Raw genomic sequence first — 25274 nt, forward strand, 5'->3', positions numbered from 1 at the left:
GGATAAAACAGATTTATAATTAGTCTCAGATGGTTGGTGTTGATGTTTTCTGGGTCGTATTTTTGCAATAAAAACAAGAGTTTCAGATAGTTCAGATAAACCGAAACAGGGAGAGACTGTATGAATCTGTTCGGTTCCTAGTGAGTACCCTAGTACTACAGCCAAGCAGGACTTTGGAAAATCACACCGTATAAGGGCGGACATAAAAAGCCACATCTGTCACCATGAAGTGCTTTGAAAGGCTGGTCATGGCTCACATAAACACCATCATCCCAGAAACTCCAGACCCACTCCAATTTGCATACCGCCCAAACATATCCACAGATGATGCAGTCTCTATTGCACTCCACACTGCCCTTTCCCACCTGGACAGAAGGTGCACCTATATGAGAGTGCTGTTCATTGACTACAGCTCAGCGTTCAGCACCATGGTGCCCTCAAAGCTAATCAATGAGCTAGGGACCCTGGAACTGAACACCTCCCTTCAACTGGATCCTGGACTTCATGACGGGTCGCCCCCAGGTGGTAAGGGTAGGTAACAACACATCCGCCACACTGATCCTCAATACAGGGGCCCCTCAACGGTGCGTGCTCGACCCCCTCCTGTACTCCCTGTTCACTCATGACTGCACGGCCAGGCATGACTCCAACACCATCATTAAATTTGCAGATGACACAACAGTGGTAGGCCTGATCACCGACAACAACGAGACAGCCTCCAGGGAGGAGGTCAGAGACCTGGCCATGTGATGCCAGAATAACAACCTATCCCACAATGTGATCAAGACAAAGGAGATGATTGTGGACTACAGGAAAAAGAGGACCGAGCACTCCCCCATTCTAATCGACGCGGCTGCAGTGGAGCAGGTTGAGAGTTCCTTGGTGTCCACATCATCAACAAACTAACATGGTCCAAGCACACCATGTCAGTTGTGAAGCGGGCACGACAAAACCTATTACCCCTCAGGAGACTAAAAAGATTTGCCATGGGTCCTCAGATCCTCAAAAGGTTCTACAGCTGCACCATCGAGAGCATTGGTTGTATCACTGCCTGGTATGGCAACTGCTTGGCCTCCGACTGCAAGGAACTACAGAGGGTAATGTGAAAGGCCCATTACATCACTGAGGCCAAGCTTCCTGCCATCCAGGACCTCTATAACAGGCGGTGTCAAAGGAAGGCCCTGAAAATTGTCAAAGACTCCAGCCACCCTAGTCATAGACCGGTCTCTCTGCTACCACACGGCAAGTGTTAACAAAGCGCCAAGTCTAGGTCCAAGAGGCTTCTAAAACAGCTTCTACCCTCAAGCCATAAGACTCCTGAACATCTAGTCAAATGGCTACCTAGACTATTCACATTGCCCCTCCCCTCTCCACACCACTGCCACTCTCTGTTGACATCTATGCATAGTCACTTCAATAACTCTACCTACATGTACATACTACCTCCACTAACCGGTGCCCCCGCACACTGACTCTGTACCGGCACCCCCCTGTATAAATGTTTTACTGCTCCTCTTTAATTACTTGTTACATTTTAGCTCTTGTGATTATCTGTATGTTTTGAAACTGCACTGTCGGTTAGGGGCTCGTAAGTAAGCATTTCAATGTAAGTAATTCACCTGTTGTATTAGGCGCATGTGACTAATACGATTTGATTCATTTCATGTTTGCTAATGTCATCGTCATTATACAATCCAACTCTGTCTGTCAACACATGATCTCGTGGGGTGAAGTGAGCCTGTGCACAGTTTTTCCTCCCTAAGCAAACACAAAGACTAGACTACAATAAACCTTCACAGATTTCCTTCAGACTTACATCATACATCTCTATAATAACTATACCATCGTTTCTAAACGAATCCACGTGGTAAAATGTAATGTCCTCTGTGCTTCCGTTGTTAGAGCACAGCGCCACGACACGAACAGCACTCGCTGTTGTTAGCCACTTAGGATAAAAAGTATATGGCTTTTATTATTATAATGAAGTAAATGTCTATTGGCTTAGACTGTGAATCCATCTGGCCCTTAGCCTCTATCAGGTAACTGCCAAAGTAAAGGACACACTTGAGTAAATGAAGGATAGAAAGTATATTGAAACCAGGTGCTAGAACACAGGTGTGGTTCCTGAGTTAATTAAGCAATTAAAAAATATTATTTTGGTTACCATGGCTAGAAGAAGAGATCTCAGTGACTTAAAAAAAATATATATATTTCACTTTTATTTAACCAGGTAGGCCAGTTAAGAACAAGTTCTCATTTACAACTGCGACCTGGCCAAGATAAAGCAAAGCAGTGCAATACAAACAACACAGAGTTACACTTAGGATAAACAAACGCACAGCCAATAACACAAAGAATATATATACAGTGTGTGCAAATGGAGTAAGATAAGGAAGGTAAGGCAATAAATAGGCCATAGTGGTGAAATAATTATAATTGAGCAATTAAACACTGGAGTGATTGATGTACAGAAGATGAATGTGCAAGTAGAGATACTGGGGTGCAAAGGAGCAAAAATAAATAACAATATGGGGATGAGGTAGATGGGTGGGTTATTTACAGATGGGCTGTGTACAGGTGCAATGATCGATAAGCTGCTCTGACAGCTGATGCTTAAAGAGAGTGAGGGAGATATATGACTCCAGCTTCAGAGATTATTGAAGTTTGTTCCAGTCACTGGCAGCAGACAACTGGAAGGAAAGGCGGCCAAAGGAGCACTTGGCTTTGGGGGATGACCAGTGAAATATACAGTACCTTCTGCAGCGCGTGCTACGGGTGGGTGCTGGTATGGTGACCAGTGAGCTGAGATAAGGCGGGGCTTTACCTAGCAAAGACTTATAGATGACCTGGAGCCAGTGGGTTTGGCGACGAATATGAAGCGAGGGCTAGTCAACGAGAGCATACAGGTCACAGTGGTGGGTAGTAGAGGGGTCTCAAAGGAGCATAGGGGAATTAAAGTGTGTGTGTCACAGTCACCTGGGGCCTCATTTATCAAAAAAATATTAGGCTACATTTTATCCATCGCTCATTCAATAGCCATGCATGCTACCATTTATCCATCTCTCATTCAATAGCCAAGCATGCTACAGCATGCTACCATTTATCCATCTCTCATTCAATAGCCACGCATGCTACAGCATGCTACCATTTATCTATCACTCATTCAATAGCCAAGCATGCTACCATTTATCCATATCTCATTCAATAACCACGCATGCTACCATTTATCCATCGCTCATTCAATAGCCAAGCATGCTACCATTTATCCATCTCTCATTCAATAACCAAGCATGCTACCATTTATCCATCTCTCATTCAATAGCCAAGCATGCTACCATTTATCCATCTCTCATTCAATAACCAAGCATGCTACCATTTATCCATCTCTCATTCAATAGCCAAGCATGCTACAGCATGCTACCATTTATCCATCTCTCATTCAATAGCCAAGCATGCTACCATTTATCCATCTCTCATTCAATAGCCAAGCATGCTACCATTTATCCATATCTCATTCAATAACCACGCATGCTACCATTTATCCATCGCTCATTCAATAGCCAAGCATGCTACCATTTATCCATCTCTCATTCAATAACCAAGCATGCTACCATTTATCCATCTCTCATTCAATAACCAAGCATGCTACCATTTATCCATCTCTCATTCAATAGCCAAGCATGCTACCATTTATCTATCTCTCATTCAATAGCCAAGCATGCTACCATTTATCCATCTATCATTCAATAACCAAGCATGCTACCATTTATCCATCACTCATTCAATAGCCAAGCATGCTACCATTTATCCATCTCTCATTCAATAGCCAAGCATGCTACCATTTATCCATCTATCATTCAATAACCAAGCATGCTACCATTTATCCATCACTCATTCAAATAGCCAACCATGCTTGAAAGTAAATAGACCAGTAGCCTTGATAGTCTGTGACAGTCTGGATAGGCTACAGTATTGCTGTGCGATTGAAGCGAGACATCATGGCCTAACTTATTTCATCTCAGAGCCTATACCAAGGCATGAGATAGAAACATAATCATCTATTGTTAAATTAAATATTGATCAACAATTTCTCTTTTGCATAGAAGTGTGGGCTAATAGCATTTACTTTTAAATTGTTTGAAAGGACAATCAATCTTTCTGAATGCGCGGCTAGTGTTTGTCACTCGCTAGGCGGCACGCATTTTTTTTTTGAAAAAGGCACTGTAACATTCTCTTAAACCTCTACAGAATTGTGATCAAATTTTCCAACATCTCCAAATCATACAGCAAATGATAGTGTTTTTGTTTCCATCAAATGTGAATGGAAGATGTTTTCCAGGTGGGTTTGTAGCAGGTGGGTTTGTAGCAGGTGGGTTTGTAGCAGGTGGGTTTGTAGCAGGTGGGTTTGTAGCAAGTGGGTTTGTAGCAGGTGGGTTTGTAGCCCTGGGTTTGTAGCAGGTGGGTTTGTAGCAGGTGGGTTTGTAGCAGGTGGGTTTGTAGCAGGTGGGTTTGTAGCAGGTGGGTTTGTAGCAGGTGGGTTTGTAGCAGGTGGGTTTGTAGCCAAAATTATAGTATGTATCTGATTTATCAATGAAAACACGCGTAGGTGTTGCGTGTGACAGTTTGACAAAATGCCAATAATTTGTGGCACACGCAAATCCTAGAATCTCCATTATATGCCAGAATTTAGTAAGAAATGTACACTTGTAGAAAATGTACCAAGGTGCATTGAAGCTGTTCGTGGTGGCCCAACGTTGTATTAACAAGACAATTCATGTTGGCGTTTCGTTTATTTTGGCAGTTAGATCCTGATTGGACATCGTCATTAACCTTCAGATTGTTATTACTATAGCTAAACATCTATTCGCTTGGACCAATAACAATCCATCAGGCCCGTAGCCTCTACATAGATCCTGATTAGACATCGTCATTAACCTTCAGATTGAGGGGAAAGGAATGTCAGAGTGGTGGATCGATGGAGGCAGCTGATGGCTGGATCCATCTCAGCTGACACCGGAGAGGAGCAGACGGGGACAATTTAAATCTAGGCGCTAATTTACTATATAATCAATACCTGTACATCGGTGAGGATACGGTGCGTTCATAATAATCCCACGTCGACTCCAGGTCTGGCCGGGTGAGATTAGTGGCGTAGAAGCGCCACCCGGCCTAAATAGAAGAGAGAGATAGATTAACTAAAGGAGAGAGCAGGATGAATAATAAATGGTGAGAGAAAGAAACAGAGAGAGAAGTGCATGGTTTTGCATGAATACAGCATTTCCTTTATGTTTTCATACAAATCTTTGCGTGTACACTATATGTAGGTATGAACAGCAATCAGGGAATTACTAAGTGAGCCCTATTACTCATGTCTTGGCAGAGGCAACTCACACGCCGATATCTATCACTGTGTGTGTACTGTCTAAGCTGTCTTTCTCTGGCCTGTGTGTGGGCTGGAGTGTTTGGCGTTTTCACATCATTGTCTGATTGGGCGACTGGAGTGTTTTGGGACCAGGGAAACCAAAATTAATTCTAGTAGTTGACTGAGAAGTGGGTTCAGGATCCAGAACTAGAGTACCAGGTATTGTGACATTTTGCCTCATATAAACACGCTAGAATGGTGGCGTCATGTAGAATGTTTGTCTTGGAAAGAGTACCCTGAAACTGTTCATTTATATTCTTGTGGAAGCAAAGACTATTTTGTGAAATTCCCAGAAATGGTCAATTGAACCCCACCAGGACACCAGATCACTAGGATTCCATATCACCAGGATACCATATCGCCAGGATACCATATCGCCAGGATACCATATCACCAGGATACCATATCACCAGGATACCATATCACCAGGATTTGAGTGAAAACGCTCTAAATGTTGTTTTTTAGACTGGGTAAGCTCCTGGTTTATTTACCTGAATGAGTCCTGCCGCAGGATTCCGCCTCTTCTCAAAGTGTTTTTGTCGATGTTGCTCCTGGACCTTTAAGGCGAAGCCGGAGCCCAAGATACCCTTAGAGATACAGACAAGCTGTTAGTCACAACAACAAGCCTCTGGAAAACATGATCAATTCACAGTTACATAATGAACTCTTACTTCAGAGTAACGCTTGACTATCAAATTGCAGATGCTTCGTGGCACTCATTTTCTGAGTTTCTTCAGTAGCCCTCCATTTCCTTGCATTAAGTGCATATTAATAAGTTACTTCAGTCATTTCTTTGGATAAAAGCATCTTACTGCTGGAAGTGCAAAGAAAGATACTCCAATCAGGGTGAAGGTTGCGGCGAGAAGACGTCCGTTCCACGTTATGGGAAACTTGTCTCCGTACCCAATGGTAGTCAGGGTGATCTGAGAAGGCAATTGGCAGACATATTGAATTACACCTTTGTTATCAATATGCAGGGTGCTTTTTCCATCTCACACGAAGCTGTTACATGTAACAAGACAATCATTCTCCGAGGCTGTTATTCAGATGGTCTCTCATGAAAGGTGACATAAGAAGATACCACTTGTCATGCTAAGTCCCAAGGTTGAATTACATTCATCTCCTCTTTCTTTAGATTCTCAGTTAACACAAGTACTGGGTGTTGTATAAGGACCTATAGAAAATATCCTATTAAGAAATGCTGGGTGTTTTATAAGGACCTATAGAAATTATCCTATTAAGAAATGCTGGGTGTTTTATAAGGACCTATAGAAATGATCCTATTAAGAAATGCTGGGTGTTTTGTGGTGACTGAAATGTTGCTGGCTATTTCATGGGGACGTCCAAAAATTATGTTTAAACAAGTGCTGGGTGTTTTGTTGGGACCTGACAAACTTAGCCTATTTTCAACCGCTGAGTGTTTTGTGGGGACAGACATTCTCCTATCAGCATCAGCTGAGTGTTTTGTGGGGACAGACATTCTCCTATCAGCATCAGCTGAGTGTTTTGTGGGGACAGACATTCTCCTATCAGCATCAGCTGAGTGTTTTGTGGGGACAGACATTCTCCTATCAGCAACCGCTGAGTGTTTCATGGGGACAGACATTCTCCTATCAGCAACAGCTGAGTGTTTCATGGGGACAGACATTCTCCTATCAGCAACTGCTGAGTGTTTCATGGGGACAGACATTCTCCTATCAGCAACCACTGAGTGTTTCATGGGGACAGACATTCTCCTATCAGCAACCCGCTGAGTGTTTCATGGGGACAGACATTCTCCTATCAGCAACTGCTGAGTGTTTCATGGGGACAGACATTCTCCTATCAGCAACCGCTGAGTGTTTCATGGGGACATACATTCTCCTATCAGCAACCCGCTGAGTGTTTCATGGGGACAGACATTCTCCTATCAGCAACCCGCTGAGTGTTTCATGGGGACATACATTCTCCTATCAGCAACCGCTGAGTGTTTTGTGGGGACAGACATTCTCCTATCAGCAACCGCTGAGTGTTTCATGGGGACATACATTCTCCTATCAGCAACCGCTGAGTGTTTCATGGGGACAGACATTCTCCTATCAGCAACCCGCTGAGTGTTTCATGGGGACAGACATTCTCCTATCTGCAACCCGCTGAGTGTTTCATGGGGACAGACATTCTCCTATCAGCAACCACTGGGAAGGGTTTGGAAGGACATGTGGAACCAGACTGAGAGTGACTTACCAGGCCCCACCACAGTGCGTCTGCGTAGGTCTCAAACTGGTCGTTGTCCTCTTTTTCTGCCAGGTAGACCAGGAAGGACGCCAGGATGAGGCAGAGGAAGCCGATGTACCACGCCGTGATCAGCTCCTGCAAAAAGTCAAAGATCAGAAAGAAATGAAAACAATACATCTACTGCATATTCATTTCAAGATCAGAGTATCGAAGCAATATTACCTTTGAGAGGAAACTTGCTTTATTAAATGAATAGATGCTAGCTATTTGCATATTTATTTTATGACCAGAGTACGAATAAAAAAGTATTGCATTTATTAATTTTTTACCTTTATTTAACTAGGCAAGTCAGTTAAGAACAAAATCTTATTTTACAATGACGGCCTACCGAGGAACAGTGCCGTTCTGCCTTGGGCTGCCTTGGGGCAGAACAACAGATTTTGACCGTGTCAGCTTGAGGATTCAAATCAAATCAAATGTATTTATAAAGCCCTTCGTACATCAGCTGATATCTCAAAGTGCTGTACAGAAACCCAGCCTAAAACCCCAAACAGCAAGCAATGCAGGTGTAGAAGCACGGTGGCTAGGAAAAACTCCCTATCCAGCAACCTTTCTGTTACTGGCTCAACGCTCTAACCACTAGGCTACCTGCCACCCCAAAATTGGGCTCTCTAATGGGCAGATGCAAAAAGTATGAAACTAGAGGTGAGTATGGTTACCAGTGTTAGGGAGTGTTGGGGAATAATCAGAATTAGTTGGTAACATAGGTAAGATGTTTTATATTCATCATATGTTTGTAAGTTACTTCTCATCAGAATGTTTATTTTTGTATAATACTGTGGCCGGGTTGCAGTCATCTGTTCTCTGTCAGGACTAAGTGACTTGGGCCGCAGAGAGGAGAGAGGTCAAGCGTGTATCTCTTGGCTCCACAATGTCTGTGTGCCAGTCAATGTGTCTCTGTGATCTTGTCAATGAGGGGGCATGCGATATATGCCTGTTGATATGAGGATTTGTTTTATGGATCTGACTTTGAGAAAAGAACATTGTTTAGGAGACAAAGCTGAACGATAAATTATGGCCAATGCTGTCTGGCTATGTGTGTCTTTGCTATAAAGGATCTCAGTTGCAATGTGTAAGGGACTCTCAGAGAATTCATTGATAGACACTGAATTGATCTGAGAGTCACAGGGTTGTGATGGAGCTCATATAATTAAAGATGGACTTTATGATAACTCTGACTTGTGTGTGGTTTGCTCTCATGATTTGGTAAATACAGGACATTTCCACGACAGGAGTAGTAATCGACATGTACAGTGCCTTGCGAAAGTATTTGGCCCCCTTGAACTTTGCGACCATTTCAGGCTTCAAACATAAAGATATAAAACTGTATTTTTTTGTGAAGAATCAACAACAAGTGGGACACAATCATGAAGTGGAACGACATTTATTGGATATTTCAAACTTTTTTAACAAATCAAAAACTGAAAAATTGGGCGTGCAAAATTATTCAGCCCCCTTAAGTTAATACTTTGTAGCGCCACCTTTTGCTGCGATTACAGCTGTAAGTCGCTTGGGGTATGTCTCTATCAGTTTTGCACATCGAGAGACTGACATTTTTTCCCATTCCTCCTTGCAAAACAGCTCGAGCTCAGTGAGGTTGGATGGAGAGAATTTGTGAACAGCAGTTTTCAGTTCTTTCCACAGATCCTCGATTGGATTCAGGTCTGGACTTTGACTTGGCCATTCTAACACCTGGATATGTTTATTTTTGAACCATTCCATTGTAGATTTTGCTTTATGTTTTGGATCATTGTCTTGTTGGAAGACAAATCTCCGTCCCAGTCTCAGGTCTTTTGCAGACTCCATCAGGTTTTCTTCCAGAATGGTCCTGTGTTTGGCTCCATCCATCTTCCCATCAATTTTAACTATCTTCCCTGTCCCTGCTGAAGAAAAGCAGTTTGTGCAATATACAACTGATTGTTGTCCTATGGACAGAGTCTCCCACCTCAGCTGTAGATCTCTGCAGTTCATCCAGAGTGATCATGGGCCTCTTGGCTGCATCTCTGATCAGTCTTCTCCTTGTATGAGCTGAAAGTTTAGAGGGACGGCCAGGTCTTGGTAGATTTGCAGTGGTCTGATACTCCTTCCATTTCAATATTATCGCTTGCACAGTGCTCCTTGGGATGTTTAAAGCTTAGGAAATCTTTTTGTATCCAAATCCGGCTTTAAACTTCTTCACAACAGTATCTCGGACCTGCCTGGTGTGTTCCTTGTTCTTCATGATGCTCTCTGCGCTTTTAACGGACCTCTGAGACTATCACAGTGCAGGTGCATTTATACGGAGACTTGATTACACACAGGTGGATTGTATTTATCATCATTAGTCATTTAGGTCAACATGAACTTCTGGAGAGAGTTTGCTGCACTGAAAGTAAAGGGGCTGAATAATTTTGCACGCCCAATTTTTCAGTTTTTGATTTGTTAAGAAAGTTTGAAATATCCAATAAATGTCGTTCCACTTCATGATTGTGTCCCACTTGTTGTTGATTCTTCACAAAAAATACAGTTTTATATCTTTATGTTTGAAGCCTGAAATGTGGCAAAAGGTCGCAAAGTTCAAGGGGGCCGAATACTTTCGCAAGGCACTGTAATTCAATTAGTAATATAAATAAATTTTGCAGTAGCTTGGTGGGACTAAATTCAAATCTTGGTAGTGTTTTCAGTAGTTAATTACTTTACCATGAAGTGGTGTACTACTGCAACTACACGCTACTTTTTCTTGCAAAAATAAAACATGGTTAGGCAATAATTGCCTTTCTTTTTCAGCATTAGACCTGCCCAATTCTTACTTGAAACTTATTTTTTGTGTTTAATGGGTTAAATGACATATTCTGTTAACATCTGACTCCAGATCTGTTCTTGTAATTTGTAGTCTATGACATTTTTGATTTAGATATGATAATTCTTCACCAAGTAGTTTAGATGTAGTGAACTACTTTTTCAAAGTAACTTTAGGTAACTCAACTATTACTAACAAAAATATAAAAGCAACATGTCAATGATTTTACAGAGTTACAGTTAATTTAAGGAAATCAGTCAATTTAAATAAATATATTAAGACCTAATCTATTGATTGATCACATGACTGGGCAGCGACGCAGCCATGGGTGGGCCTGGGAGGGCATAGTCCCACCTATTGGGGAGCCACTTTTTCTCCACAAAAGGGCTATATTACAAACAGAAATATTCCGGGTGGCTGGTCTCAGAGGATCCGGCAGGTGAAGAAGCTGAATGTGAAGGTCCTGGGCTGGCGTGGTTACACATGGTCTGTGGTGAAGAAGCCGAATGTGAAGGTCCTGGGCTGGCGTGGTTACACGTGGTCTGTGGTGAAGAAGCTGAATGTGAAGGTCCTGGGCTGGCGTGGTTACACGTGGTCTGTGGTGAAGAAGCTGAATGTGAAGGTCCTGGGCTGGTGTGGTTACACGTGGTCTGTGGTGAAGAAGCCGAATGTGAAGGTCCTGGGCTGGCGTGGTTACACGTGGTCTGTGGTGAAGAAGCTGAATGTGAAGGTCCTGGGCTGGCGTGGTTACACGTGGTCTGCAGTTGTGAGGCCAATTGGACATACTGCCAAATTCATATTATCTAATGTACAGTGCCTTCTGAAAGTATTCAGACCCTTTGACTTGTTCCACATTTTGGTAGGTTACAGCCTTATTCTAAAAAATGATTAAATTGTTTTTTTTCCTTCATCAATCTACACAAAATACCACATAATGACTAAGTGAAAACAGGTTTTTAGAAATGTTTGCTAATTTATTAAAAAAAATTAATCACCTTTGGCAGCGATTACAGCCTCGGGTCTTCTTGTGTATGACACTACAAGCTTGCCACACCTGTATTTGGGGAGTTTCTCCCATTCTTTTCTGCAGATCCTCTCTAGCTCTGTCAGGTTGGATGGTGAGCGTTGCTGCACAGCTATTTTCAGGTCTTAACAGAGATGTTAGATCGGGTTGAAGTTGGGCTCTGGCTGGGCCACTCAAGGACATTCAGAGACTTGTCCCGTAGCCACGTTGTCTTGGCTGTGTGCTTAGGGTTGTTGCCCTGTTTGAAGGTGAACCTTCATCTCAATCCTGTGCGCTCTGGTGCAGGTTTTCATTAAGGATCTCTCAGTTCTTTGCTAGGTTAATCTTTGCCTCGATCATGACTAGTGTCCCAGTCTCTGCCGCTGAAGAACATTCACACAACCCGATGCTGCCACCACCATGCTTCACTGTAGGGATGGTGCTATTTTTCTTCCAGACATGACGCAAAGGGTTCAATCTTGGTTTCATCATAACAGTGAATCTTGTTTCTCATGGTCTGAGAGTCTTTTGGCAAACTCCAAGCGGGCTGTCATGTGCCTTTTACTGGGGAGTGGCTTCCATCTGGTCACTCTACCATAAAGGTCTGAATGGTGGAGTGCTGCAGAGATGGTAGAACCTTCCAGAAGGACAACTATCTCACAGAGGAACTCTAGAGCTCTGTCAGAGTGACCATTGGGTTGTTGGTCACATCCCTGACCAAGGCCCTTCTCCCCCGATTTCTCAGTTTGGCCAGGCAGCCAGTTCTAGGAGGTCTTGGTGTTTCCAAACTTCTTCCATTCAAGAATGATGGAGGCCACTGTGTTCTTGGGGACCTTCAATGCTGCAGACATTTTTGGTACCCTCCCCCAGATCTGTGTCTTGCCACAATCCTGTCTCGGAGCTCTTCGGATAATTCCTTCGACCTCATGGCTTGATTTTTGCTCTGACATGCACTGTTAACTGTGGGACTCTATGTAGACAGGTGTGTGACTTTCAAAATCATGTCCAATCAATTGAATTTACCACAGGTGGACTCAATTCAAGATGTAGAAACATCAAAGATGATCAATAGAAACAGGATGCACCTGACCTCAATTTCAAGTCTCATACCAAAGGGTCTGAATACTTGTAAATAAGGTATTTCTGTTTTGAATATTTTTCTACATTTGCTAAAATGTATACAAATCTGTTTTCACCTTGTCATTATCGGGTATTGTGTGTAGATTTTTATATATTTAATACATTTTAGAAGAAGGCCGTAACATAACTAAATTTGGAAAAAGTCAAGGGATCTGAATACTTTCCGAAGGCACTGTATGCATTTAGTGTAAACAGAGCACCAGCACATTTTTACATTTACATTTTACATTTGAGTCATTTAGCAGACACTCTTATCCAGAGCAACTTACTATGACTAAGATTTTATTTTTATTTTTTAATTTAACTAGGCAAGTCAGTTAAGAACAAATTCTTATTTACAATGACGGCCTACCAAAAGGCAAAAGGCCTCCTGCGGGGATGGGGGCCTGGGATAAAAAAAAAGATTAAAAAAAGACAATATAAATATAGGACAAAAAGATGGTGGTTGTCCCACCTAGATATCTGATGATGAATGCACTGACTGCAAGTCAAATGTCCCTAAAGAAAGTCGCTTTCAGCAAAGTCAGTCAAGTGGAGTTAGAACCTCTTGCCTCAAAGAATTCTGTTCAATCAGAAAGTCTCTGTTAAATATTAACATCCAGGAGAAAAACACTTCCTTTATCAGTGTTAATATATTGCAACACGACAAGGCTGCACATCTATCTAGCTGTTCCATCTCACAGGCAGGCAGAAGACAGGTAACGGTGTGTACGAGCCAAATCCAATAAGAGTCGATAGTCCATGGCAGCTTTGGCCTCTGCACTGTCAGACTCAGGACCTGATCCATTTTGCCCTGACATACTTCTCTACCAGGAGATCTCATTAGACACTCCACCGCCCTCTGCTCTTCCTCTCCCTGGCTCTCTATGGGGACTGTGTTGCTATGCATCACTGGGAGACACTTAAGGAGCCACTCTGGGAACCACTGGGAGACACTCTTATTCCCCATTGAGAGTGCTCAATTTATCAGACCAAATGTGTATTCCAAATGGAACCCTATTTCCTATATAGTGCACTACTTTTTTCACTACATAGAGAATAGGGTGCTATTTGGGACGCAGTCCAAGCTTCGGGAGCCTTTGATAAATTGAAGGGTACATCTAGTTAGTAAAAATGGGTACGAGATCGGTCACAGCATGCCCTTTGGAGAGCTTGATGATGAGTTGTTTTCTGTACTGTGGGTGTATTAGATCAATCTGAGAGATGTAATGTAATGTCCCCAGAAGTTGTTGTTTGGCAGATGGTTGTTGAAGTCACCTGTCAATCAAACTGGTTAGAGGGTGGGGACAGTGTTAATGTCATACAGCTGGTTGTGTGATCAATGAACTTAGATCGATACATTTGACATGTGGTATCAGTTGACTTGACTCGTCTGTGGAAGCTCAAATCTAGATATTGGATTTATAGAAACATGCTGCAATGGGGCAAGGAGACAGATTGAGGAGGCGAGGTACAAGCATCAGATCAATCAATCACACACACTCCATCCAGCCCTGGTCTTTGATTACCTTGCTGTGAGCGTAGACGACAGATCCCAGGAGTTTCCAGGTGCCTCCACGGCGGTCCATCCGGATCATGCGCAGGATCTGCAGGAACCTCAAACTCCGGATGGCCGACGTAGCAAAGACGTTCCCCTGGGTTCCCGCCGCCAGCACAGAGATGGACGCAATCAGCACCATGACGTCTGGGAAAGATGGATATTTATCCAAAATGTTCAAAATCATTCAAAAAGTATATATTTAATTCCACACATTTATTTTATTTTTGTGCATGTACTGGATGTATATTTGTATGCGATATGTTTAAAAAATATATATATCACAGGACATAAAAAAAGAATCAACCTTAAGAGTATATAAAATACATGGACAATAAATGGACAACAGAGTTGAATTCAGAATTCAGTTGTGAGGAAATCAAGGATCTCTATACAGTTCAATACGCAACCTGACCCACATTTTTCCCTGAAAACATCACTTCTCTACAGTTTATTGTGGGGTTCCCCAACTGGGGAATTTGGTAGTAATTTTGGTAATTACCAGAAAATATATGTCAATCTATCGTAACTTTGATAACTTATACTTGAGTAACAATTGTTTATTTATTTATATAAAGTATAAAAAATGCATATCTGTGTCCATGAGTTTCTAGTAGACAGAACACATGGTCTAATTAATGAAAAAGCATCTAATCAACAATGGTATTATTTTCAATTCAGTTAAATAAAGGTTAAATAAAAAAGACTCTGCAACTCGTCCAACTATTGACTTTTTTCACAACTGCCACCAGTTTGACGCCAAAACATTGACAACAAATACATATTGACAAGGATAAATAAATAACTATATTTCATGATGGAATCCTCATGTAAATAGTTTTGTCTGCTGCTGTTGGACCAGGTCTCTCTTGAAAAATAAATTTTATCTCTGATAAAAACCTCAATAAATAAAGGTAAAACATATTTTTTAAATAAATGCTATTCACTAAGTTGATGGTTTATATTTAAGATGTTTTACAGATTTGTCATTCGATATATATATATTTGATCATATTTCATTATTTTCTATATTTTACATGTGATAAGGCCACACAGAGGGCCAGAGATAATCTGAAGTACCCAAAAGGGCAACTAGATGTCTTGTGATAGATTACAATAAAATCATTGAAAGATACAACAATTCTGATAGTTTACTGGTAAATTTGGAAAGTTTCCAGTAATATACCTTCCCTGACAACCCTGATTTATTGGGTTCAAGTCACAGGAGGTTAGTGGCACCTTAATTGAGGAGAATGAGCTTGTGGTAATGGCTGGAGTGGAATCAGTGGAATGGTATCAAACACATGGTTTCCATGTGCTTGATTTCATTCCATGAGCTCCGTTCCAGACATTATTATGAGCCGTCCTCCCCTCAGCAGTCTGAGTTCAAGTACTGTAGGTTGCTGATGGATAAAAGTTGTTAGAGGGGTGCTAGCCATAGGTACTGTTGGGAAGGATTTGATGAAGCACCACCAACTACAGCCAGCAGCCACCTCGATAATACATGGTGGCCATTTTGTGCCTGCACAATCACTACAAATCTGTTTGGGGGCGGAGGGGAAGGAAGAAGTATGGGTATATTTGGCCTAAATTGAGCAGAAGATAAAACAGTCCATGGAATGAATGACCAAATGCAGGCCACTTAGGTGACTGCTGCCGGACAGTGTTATCTCACTGATGACAGAGACCAGGCACACAGTGACACAGAAAAGACCACAGGGGCAGTTGTGGTCGAACTCACCGATCACGCAGAAGGGCTTGCGGGCGAATTTCAGACGGCCCCTCCATCCTCTGTATCTGCAGCAGCATCCGGCGGCCCATATCCTCACTATGTACTCCACGCCGAACACCACGATGGTGACTATTTCCTGTTAAGGGAGAAAGGCTTCCTGTTACATCACAGCGTTGCCAGAGGCATTCATAACGCACATAATTCTGATATTATCATAATAGTTTTGCAAAGATAATATGGTTACCCCAAAACTAAGGAAATTAGAAGAAAATGATTCATATAGTATGTGTATATAGTCAGAACTGAGAGAGACATTTAGCAACTACTTTCTTACCGTATGAATTGGTTATATTATGAACAGCCAGCACATGCCATGTTTCTCCAGACTTAAAGCGTTATTCCACCACTTTTCAACCTCATATTCATTATCTCCAGCACAAAACCATTGTCTACATATGTGCAAATGTCATGCTACTGATACGCGTCATGTAAGTGTGAACCAAAGTGCCTACCAGTATATACAAGGCATCTTCAGAACTCTTCTCATACTCCTTAATGGTGGAAAACACAGAGAGGACCAGACAGGAGAAGACCAGCACAAAACTGTGGATAACAAGATAAGAGATAACATGTTCGATTACAAACAGTTTCCTTCTCCACCGATAATCACTATAAGTACCCCCATACACAGCAGGCAAGACAATCGATCTGCAAGTAATTCCAATTTCACACACAGAGGTCTGCTGGGGTTTCAGTGGCTCCTTCACAAATTCAATTGATTAATCTGGAATTGCTGAGGTCCACTGACTGTATCCCTCCCAAGCCATAAAGAGACATGTGAGATTTTGCAGGCCATGCAGGAAATTAGTCTGACTGTAGCTGCTTAGGAACCCAAGAGGGTTTCAGTCCAATATACTGTATCAGAGCTGGGTAGAAGGGGAAAAAGAAACTTATTAACAGATCTGTCTGATTTTTCACTCTTTGGTCAAATCAAATTTTATTGGTCACATACAGTACACATGGTTAGCAGATGTTAATGCGAGTGTAGCGAAATGCTTGGTTACACAGGTTGAAATGGTGCGTATTAGGCTTGACGTTATAGTAGACAGATATGTTATAGTAGGCAGATATGTTATAGTAGACAGAGCTGTTACAGTAGACAGAGATGTTACAGTAGACAGAGATGTTATAGTAGACAGAGATGTTATAGTAGACAGATATGTTACAGTAGACAGATATGTTACAGTAGACAGATATGTTACAGTAGACAGAGATGCTACAGTAGACAGAGATGTTATAGTAGACAGATATGGTACAGTAGACAGAGATGCTACAGTAGACAGAGATGCTACAGTAGACAGAGATGCTACAGTAGACAGAGATGTTACAGTAGACAGAGATGTTATTGTAGACAGCAATGTTATAGTAGGCAGATATGTTATAGTAGACAGATATGTTATAGTAGGCAGATATGTTATAGTAGGCAGATATGTTATAGTAGGCAGAAATGTTATAGTAGGCAGATATGTTATAGTAGACAGCGATGTTATAGTAGACAGCGATGTTATAGTAGACAGATATGTTATAGTAGGCAGATATGTCATAGTAGACAGCGATGTTATAGTAGGCAGATATGTTATAGTAGACAGCGATGTTATAGTAGACAGAGATGTTATAGTAGACAGAGATGTTACAGTAGACAGAGATGTTATAGTGGACAGCGATGTTATAGTAGACAGAGATGTTATAGTAGACATCGATGTTATAGTAGGCAGATATGTTATAGTAGGCAGAGATGTTACAGTAGACAGAGATGTTATAGTGGACAGCGATGTTATAGTAGACAGAGATGTTATAGTAGGCAGATATGTTATAGTAGACAGAGATGTTACAGTAGACAGAGATGTTATAGTGGACAGCGATGTTATAGTAGACAGAGATGTTATAGTAGGCAGATATGTTATAGTAGACAGAGATGTTACAGTAGACAGAGATGTTACAGTAGACAGAGATGTTATAGTGGACAGCGATGTTATAGTAGACAGCGATGTTATAGTAGGCAGATATGTTATAGTAGGCAGATATGTTATAGTAGACAGATAGCTATATTACATTAGACAGATGTTGTAGGAGACAGAAGTGTTATAGCAGACAGAGGTGTGAAGGTTGGAGTTTTGGCGAGGGGGAGATGAGGAAATTCTAGAACAGGAAGTGAGATAACAGGAAAAGGCGAAAAGAAAATTTAAAAAAAATGTATTGAAGACAGTATTGTTATTCCCAGAGTACTACACCACAGCATTGTGGTGTCTCCCCAAGGAAAGAGGTATAGTGACTTCAAATCAAATCACATTTTATTGGTCACATACACGTGTTTAGCAGATGTTATTGCGGGTGTAGCAAAATGCTTGCGTTTCTAGCTCCAACAGTGCAGTAATATCTAACAATTTCACAACAATACACACAAATCAAATCAAATTAAAAGAATGGAATTAAGAATATATAAATATTTGATGTCAGAGTGGCATAGACTAAAATACAGTAGAATAGAATAGAATACAGTATATACTGTACATATGAGATGAGTAATGCAAAATATGTAAACATTATTAAAGTGACGAGTGTTCCCTTATTAAAGTGGCCAGTGATTTCAAGTATATGTATTTCCAGCAGCAGTCTCTAAGGTGCTAGTGATGGCTGTTTAACAGTCTGATGGCCTTGAGATAGACTGAAAAACAGCTTCTCTCGGTCCCAGCTTTGATGCCCCTTTACTGACCTCGCCTTCTGGATGATAGTGGAGTGACATCGGGTGCTGTAGGTGTCCTGTAAGGCAGGTAGTTTTCCCCCAGTGATGTGTTGGGCAGACCGCACTACCCTCTGGAGAGCCCTGCGGTTGCGGGCGGTACAGTTGTTATACTAGGCAGTGATACAGCCCGACAGGATGCTCTCAATTGTGCATCTGGAAAAGTTTGAGTGTTTTAGGTGTCAAGCCACATTTATTCAGCCTCCTGAGCTTGTTGCGCCTTCTTCACCACACTGTCGGTGTGGGTGGACCATTTCAGTTTGTCAGTGATGTGTACGCTGAGGAAGTTCACTGTTGTCCCGTCGATGTGGATAGCTCCCTCTGCGGTTTTCTGAACTCAATGAGACTTTGTGGTTAAACAAAGGTTCAGTAAAATAAAAAAGTTACTTAAAGTGATACTTCACAAAATCTAAAGTTTGTCAGATGTTTTCAAACCTCAAAATTTGAAAAATGTCAAGACGCCTCCGTGCTCAGACCATCTGTTGTGTAGATCCAAGTAAATCCCAAATTAATGGCAAAGAAATGCAGCAACTAATTTAAGCATTTTAAATTGACTATCCAATTAATGGCGTGAAACTGTGAACAGATGGTGTGGGATGTGGACTCATCTCAATATTAAACAGCACTTTGCTGTTTCTCGTCTAAGAATGTCTCGCGGCTTGATTTTGACTGACAGTCTAGAGCATGGGTGTCAAACTCTGGCCCGTGGGCCAAATTTGGCCCGCGGGGTAATTATATTTGGCCCGCGAGACAATACCAAATTACTACTAGAGCTGGCCCGCCGGTATTATACAGCGCATTCACCACTAATACTACGAATCCCATAATGCTCTGCTGTTTTCGCGCGCCAATCAGGACAGGACCCAGAAACGCTCTCTCCTCTGTGACAGTAGTCATAGCAACATAGACGCTACAACTGTCAGCGAGCTAACCCTTCCCAAAAATGGCGAAAAGAAAGGCAGAAAACAGGAGCTTTCTGGACAAGTGGGAGGCAGAATATCTGTTTACATATGTAAAAGACAAACCTGTTTGTCTTGTTTGTGGAGTTAACGTGGCTGTAAGTAAGGAGTACAACATTAGACGACACTATGAAACGAAACACCATGACAAATACAAGGACCTGGACATGACTCAAAGGAGCCAGAAAGTAGAGGAGATGAAAAGAAGTTTGGTTTCACAACAGAATATGTTTAAAAAAGCCACATCACAAAGCGAGGCTGCTGTAAAGGCTAGTTATATAGTGGCAGCAGAGATCGCAAAATCAGCCCGGCCCTTTAATGAGGGAGAGTTCATGAAAAAGTGCATGATGAAGGTTTGTGACCTCGTATGCCCAGAGAAAAAACAAGCATTTTCAAACGTGAGTCTGAGCAGGAACACAGTAGCTGATCGCACATGTGATCTTGCCACCAATCTGTATGACCAGCTGATGGAAAAGGGAAAAGATTTTGTTGCGTTCTTCCTCGCTGTGGATGAGAGCTGCGACGCATCTGATACTGCTCAGCTGTCAGTCTTCATCCGTGGAGTGGACTCAAATCTGTGTGTTACGGAGGAGCTATTAGGATTCAAATCAATGCATGGCACAACCACAGGAAAGGAAATCTTTGAGGAGGTTTCCAAATGTGTAACTGAAATAAAGCTGCCGTGGGATAAACTCGTTGGATTAACGACAGATGGTGCGCCAGCGATGTGCGGTAAAAAGAGTGGACTGGTGGGCATGGTTCGGGAGAAGATGCGGGAAGAGAACTGTGCAGGTGAGCTAACTGTTTATCACTGCATCATACATCAGGAAGCACTGTGTGCCAAAGCCCTAAAGATGGAACATGTTATGACCACAGTAACACAGGTAGTTAACTTTATAAGAGCCAAAGGTCTAAATCACCGCCAGTTTAAATCTTTTCTGGAGGAGTGTGGTTCGGAATACGCAGACGTGCCGTATCACACAGAGGTGAGATGGCTAAGCAGAGGAAAAGTACTAAACAGATGTTTCGAGCTGCGTGAGGAAATATGTCAATTCCTGGAAACCAAAGGGAAGGATACAGCAGAGCTCCGGGAGCAAAAGTTCCTGTGTGAGCTGGCCTTTCTCTGTGACATCTCGAGCCATCTCGATGCGCTGAACCTGCAGCTTCAGGGGCGGGGGCGCATCATCACAGACATGTACGCTGCAGTGAGGGCCTTCAAAACTAAACTGTGCCTGTGGGAGAATCAGATGCTGCAAGGAAACCCTTGCCATTTTCCCTGCTGCCAATCCATAAAAGCGCAGATCTCTACCGCCGTGTTCCCATGCGCACAGTTTGCTGAAAAACTCAGTGTTCTCGCCGCTGAGTTTAGCCGGCGATTTGCCGACTTCGATGCCCAGAAATGCAAGTTTGAACTGCTTAGTAATCCCTTCGCAGTTGATGTGGAAAATGCACCAACCAACATCCAAATGGAGCTGATTGAACTCCAGTGCAACGACACGCTGAAGTCAAAGTATGATGCTGTGGGCGCCGCACAGTTTCCACGGTTCATCCCTGACACAATGCCTCAGCTCCGCACCCAAGCTGCTCAGATGCTCTCCATGTTCGGCAGCACTTATCTATGCGAGCAACTTTTCTCCTCGATGAAGATGACCAAAACAACTCACAGGAGACGTCTGACTGATGAACATCTTCGCTCGATACTGAGGATTTCTTCAGCTCAGAGCTTGAGCCCAGACATTGATGAACTAGCATCCAAGAAGAGATGCCAGGTATCTGGCTTGGGCACATCAGATTAGACCAGTGTGCAATAATTAACGTTTTCTTTATGCAGTTTTTCTTGCTACAAGGCATGGGCTTGAATGGTTGATTGATTTATTATCATTTTATTTGTAAAATTATTAGCCAGTGGAAAAAGTTTATTTTGGTATTTAAATCAGAAGGCTGCAAATAGAAAAGAGGCATACAATTTTTATTTACATTTTATTTATTTAATAAATGAATGCCATTGATGTGTTTTTTCATTTGAAATTCGATTTTGCATGTCTCCACTATTAAATTATATATTGTATGGTAATAAGCAATGCTTGTTCCATATTCAATGTTAAAGCAAAACTTGTTTGGGTCCATATTAAAAGGTTAATTTGTTCAATGTTGGCCCGTGACTTTGTTCAGGTTTTCACCTGGAGGTGTGTTGGGTCATTGTCCTGTTGAAAAACAAATGATAGTCCCACTAAGCCCAAACCAGATGGGATGGGGTATCACTGTGGAATGCTGTGGTAGCCATGCTGGTTAAGTGTACCTTGAATTCTAAATAAATCACAGACAGTGTCACCAGCAAAGCACCCCAATACGATCACTCCTCATCCATGCTTCACGGAGGGAACCACACATGCGGAGATCTGTTCACCCACACCGCATCTCACAAAGACACGGTGGTTGGAATCAAAAATCTCCAATTTGGACTCCAGAACAAAGGACACATTTCCATCGGTCTAATGTCCATTGCTTGTGTTTCTTGGCCCAAGCAAGTCTCTTCTTCTTATTGGTGTTCTTTAGCAGTGGTTTCTTTGCAGATATTCGACCATGAAGACCTGATTCACACAGTCACCTCTGAACAGTTGATGTTGAGATTTGTCTGTTACTTGAACTCTTTTTTGACCTGCAATTTCTGAGGCTGGTACCACTGATTGGCTCAAACACATTAAGAATGAAAGAAATTCCACAAATTAACTTTTAAGAAGGCACACCTGTTAATTGAAATGCATTCCAGGAGACTACCTCATGAAGCTGGTTGAGAGAATGCCAAGAGTGTGCAAAGTTGTTAAGGCAGAGGGTGGCTTTTGGCTTTGGCTTTGGCTTTGCCAAATCAAAATATATTTAGATTTGTTTAACACTTTTTTGGTTATTACATGATTCCATATGTGTTGTTTCATAGTTTTGATGTCTTCACTGTTATTCTACAATGTAGAAAATAGTCAAAATAAAGAAAAACCTTTGAATGAGTAGGTGCTCTAAAACTTTTGACCGGTAGTGTACATGTAAAATGTTGTATCGTTTCAAGGACAACTGAGGGAGACATCTGCTGTCTATTATGGCTGACAATGCTTCCCCTGGCACATCAATGTGTGATGCATAAAATTTCCAACAAGGGAAAATGGGTAGCGCCTCGTCACCAGGACAGCGGCTGAGTCACAAATGGCACGCTATTTCCCTTTAAAGTACATTGTTCACACTGTGGGCCTCGGTCAAACGTAGTGAACTATGTAGGGAATAGGGTGCCATTTGTGGATGTAGACAGATAGTACAACCAGTGCTCTAGCACAGAGTCGCTGCAGACTCATTAGACACCTTCGACTACGTGGAAACAGTTGTCTAGTACGTAGATGAAACATCCCACGTCAGTGCGCTTAAAGCCATTTGAAGATATAAACTGATGAATCATTGGATGAACAGTGCTGTATCGGGGATGAGAAAAGAGAGAGAGAAAAAAGTTTGTCCTACTACTTAAAACCTAGGCTATAATCCTTTTAACCTTGTATAAGCATGTATGAATCTTTACAATGTATTGTAATAGGTATTATTATATGGTATTATATTTCTGGATACCAACATTTAAACTTACTCAAAATTGATGTTTTTTAGTCATGACACTGCGTTTGGCTAATAAACTTGGGTCAATGGAACCTGCTTAATTATAAACAGATCATGGTCTAATAACAGATAATGCAAGCATGGCTGCAGGGAGTTTCAACCATATTCCTCACACCAGTCCAATATTTAGTAAATCTATGAGGGAGAGTGTATGAGTGCACACTTCAGGACAGGGTACAGAATAGGAATATAGCCTAAAGCGCCATAGGCTGAGCTGGAGACATACAGGATGTAAACCAAACCATGCTCCGTTTCATGTCTGGGCCTGCTCCTCTGTCTGGGCCTGCTCCTCTGTCTGGGCCTGCTCCTCTGTCTGGGCCTGCTCCTCTGTCTGGGCCTGCTACTCTGTCTGGGCCTACTACTCTGTCTGGGCCTACTACTCTGTCTGGGCCTGCTCCTCTGTCTGGGCCTGCTCCTCTGTCTGGGCCTGCTCCTCTGTCTGGGCCTGCTCCTCTGTCTGGGCCTGCTCCTCTGTCTGGGCCTGCTCCTCTGTAGAGGATGAGCTGCAGGGTTGAAGGATTCCTTTTCCTTTTGTATCGCTTATCTCCCTCTTAAGGTATTAGTCTGGGTCCTAGAGAATGGTCTCTCTCCTCTCTCCATCGCGCTCTCTCTCAGATATCACCAGGCTCTGGTCATTGATAAACCCATTCCTGGGGTCGTTTTTGCAATAGAAGGCTGCTCTTCTTCCCTCACAGTGTCAGTGGGGTGGGCTACAGTAAGCCATCACACCATCTCGTCTAGGGCTCAGACAGATGCTGCCAGACAGGCTGGAAGAAATACAGCCCACTCAGCAGCAGCAATAGCAGCACAGGGAGTACAGAGAGCCAGAGGACAAGTCTAGCCTGTCTCAGACCTGCAGCACAGCATCTCTACCAGCGCCGTGGAGGATAAGGGGGGGGGGGGGGCAAGAGAGGGAGAGAGAGAAAAAGGAGACATAGAAAGACAGAGAAGGTGAAAATTAAAGAGATAAAGAGAGGGAATACAAAGAGAAAACAACTGCACTCCACACAAGTCCCCACAGTGATCCAGCAAACAGCACGGGGGCAGTGGATCAAAATAACTCAATGCACAAATAAAATAACAGATAACCCTGCAGTCACTTCTCACTTGGGTGTGTATGTGTTTGTCTGTCTGTGTGTAGGCATGTTTGTTTTTAATTTCTCCCAGTGACACTGTCTGGAGTTAAGCAGCAATCAGCTAATGCAGCTACTATGTACTTGTATTTTGATTCATAACAACAACAAAAAAAAATCCCCGTTTTCTCCCCAACTTTGAGGTATCCAATTGGTAGTTACAGTCTCATCTCATCACTGCAAGTCCCGTACGGATTCGGGAGAGGCGAAGGTCGAGAGCAGTGTGTCCTCCGAAACTCAACCCAGCTGAGCTGCACTGCTTCTTGACACAATGCCCACTTAACCCGGAAGCCAGCCGCACCAATGTGTCGGAGGAAACACCGTACAACTGGCGACCGTGTCAGTGTGCACTGCGCCCGGCCCGCCCCAGGAGTCGCTAGTGCGCGATGGGACAAGACATCCCTGCCGGCCAAACCCTCCCCTAACCCGCACGACGCTGGGCCAATTGTACGCTGTCCCATGGGTCTCCCGGTCGCGGCCGGCTACGACAGAGCCTGAACTCAAACCAGAATCTCTAGTGGCACAGCTGGCACTGCGACGCAGTGCCTTGGACCACCGCGCCATTTGGGAGGCAGCTACTATGTACTTTTAATGTAATCTCAACTGCAGTCCAGGTCTTTTGGTTCTGCTGAAACACAGTGATAACATTTAGCTACATTCCCCTCAGCATACCCTGTACATCTCCGCCATGCAAATGAGTTCACGGAAAAGCGCTCTCCAGCAAGGAATACGAGGTTGAAGGTCAGCGCTCTCATCTGGGCCCAGTGACTTCGCTGAAACCTCCGATTGGATTTGAGGAGACCGAGCTAATTGGTGCCACCGCCACCAACTTTTCTGTCCGAAG

The 25274-nt window shown here is 42.7% G+C and overlaps 1 protein-coding gene across 1 annotated transcript in view; it reads right to left on the reverse strand.

Moving 5' to 3' along the window:
* LOC139414454 (potassium voltage-gated channel subfamily KQT member 2-like) overlaps window positions 1-25274 on the reverse strand; it is a 61504-nt gene that overhangs the window by 22688 nt on the left and 13542 nt on the right. Inside the window, exons 2-8 of the mRNA XM_071162366.1 lie at window positions 16400-16490; window positions 15897-16023; window positions 14127-14302; window positions 7646-7771; window positions 6235-6345; window positions 5914-6009; window positions 5075-5169 (exon numbers count right to left, since the gene is read on the reverse strand). Coding sequence (XP_071018467.1) covers window positions 5075-5169; window positions 5914-6009; window positions 6235-6345; window positions 7646-7771; window positions 14127-14302; window positions 15897-16023; window positions 16400-16490 — 822 coding nt within the window. The remainder of the gene's footprint in view (window positions 1-5074; window positions 5170-5913; window positions 6010-6234; window positions 6346-7645; window positions 7772-14126; window positions 14303-15896; window positions 16024-16399; window positions 16491-25274) is intronic.

The sequence above is a fragment of the Oncorhynchus clarkii genome, chromosome 7, assembly GCF_045791955.1.
Source record: "Oncorhynchus clarkii lewisi isolate Uvic-CL-2024 chromosome 7, UVic_Ocla_1.0, whole genome shotgun sequence".
In the NCBI taxonomy this organism is placed as follows: Eukaryota; Metazoa; Chordata; class Actinopteri; order Salmoniformes; family Salmonidae; genus Oncorhynchus; species Oncorhynchus clarkii.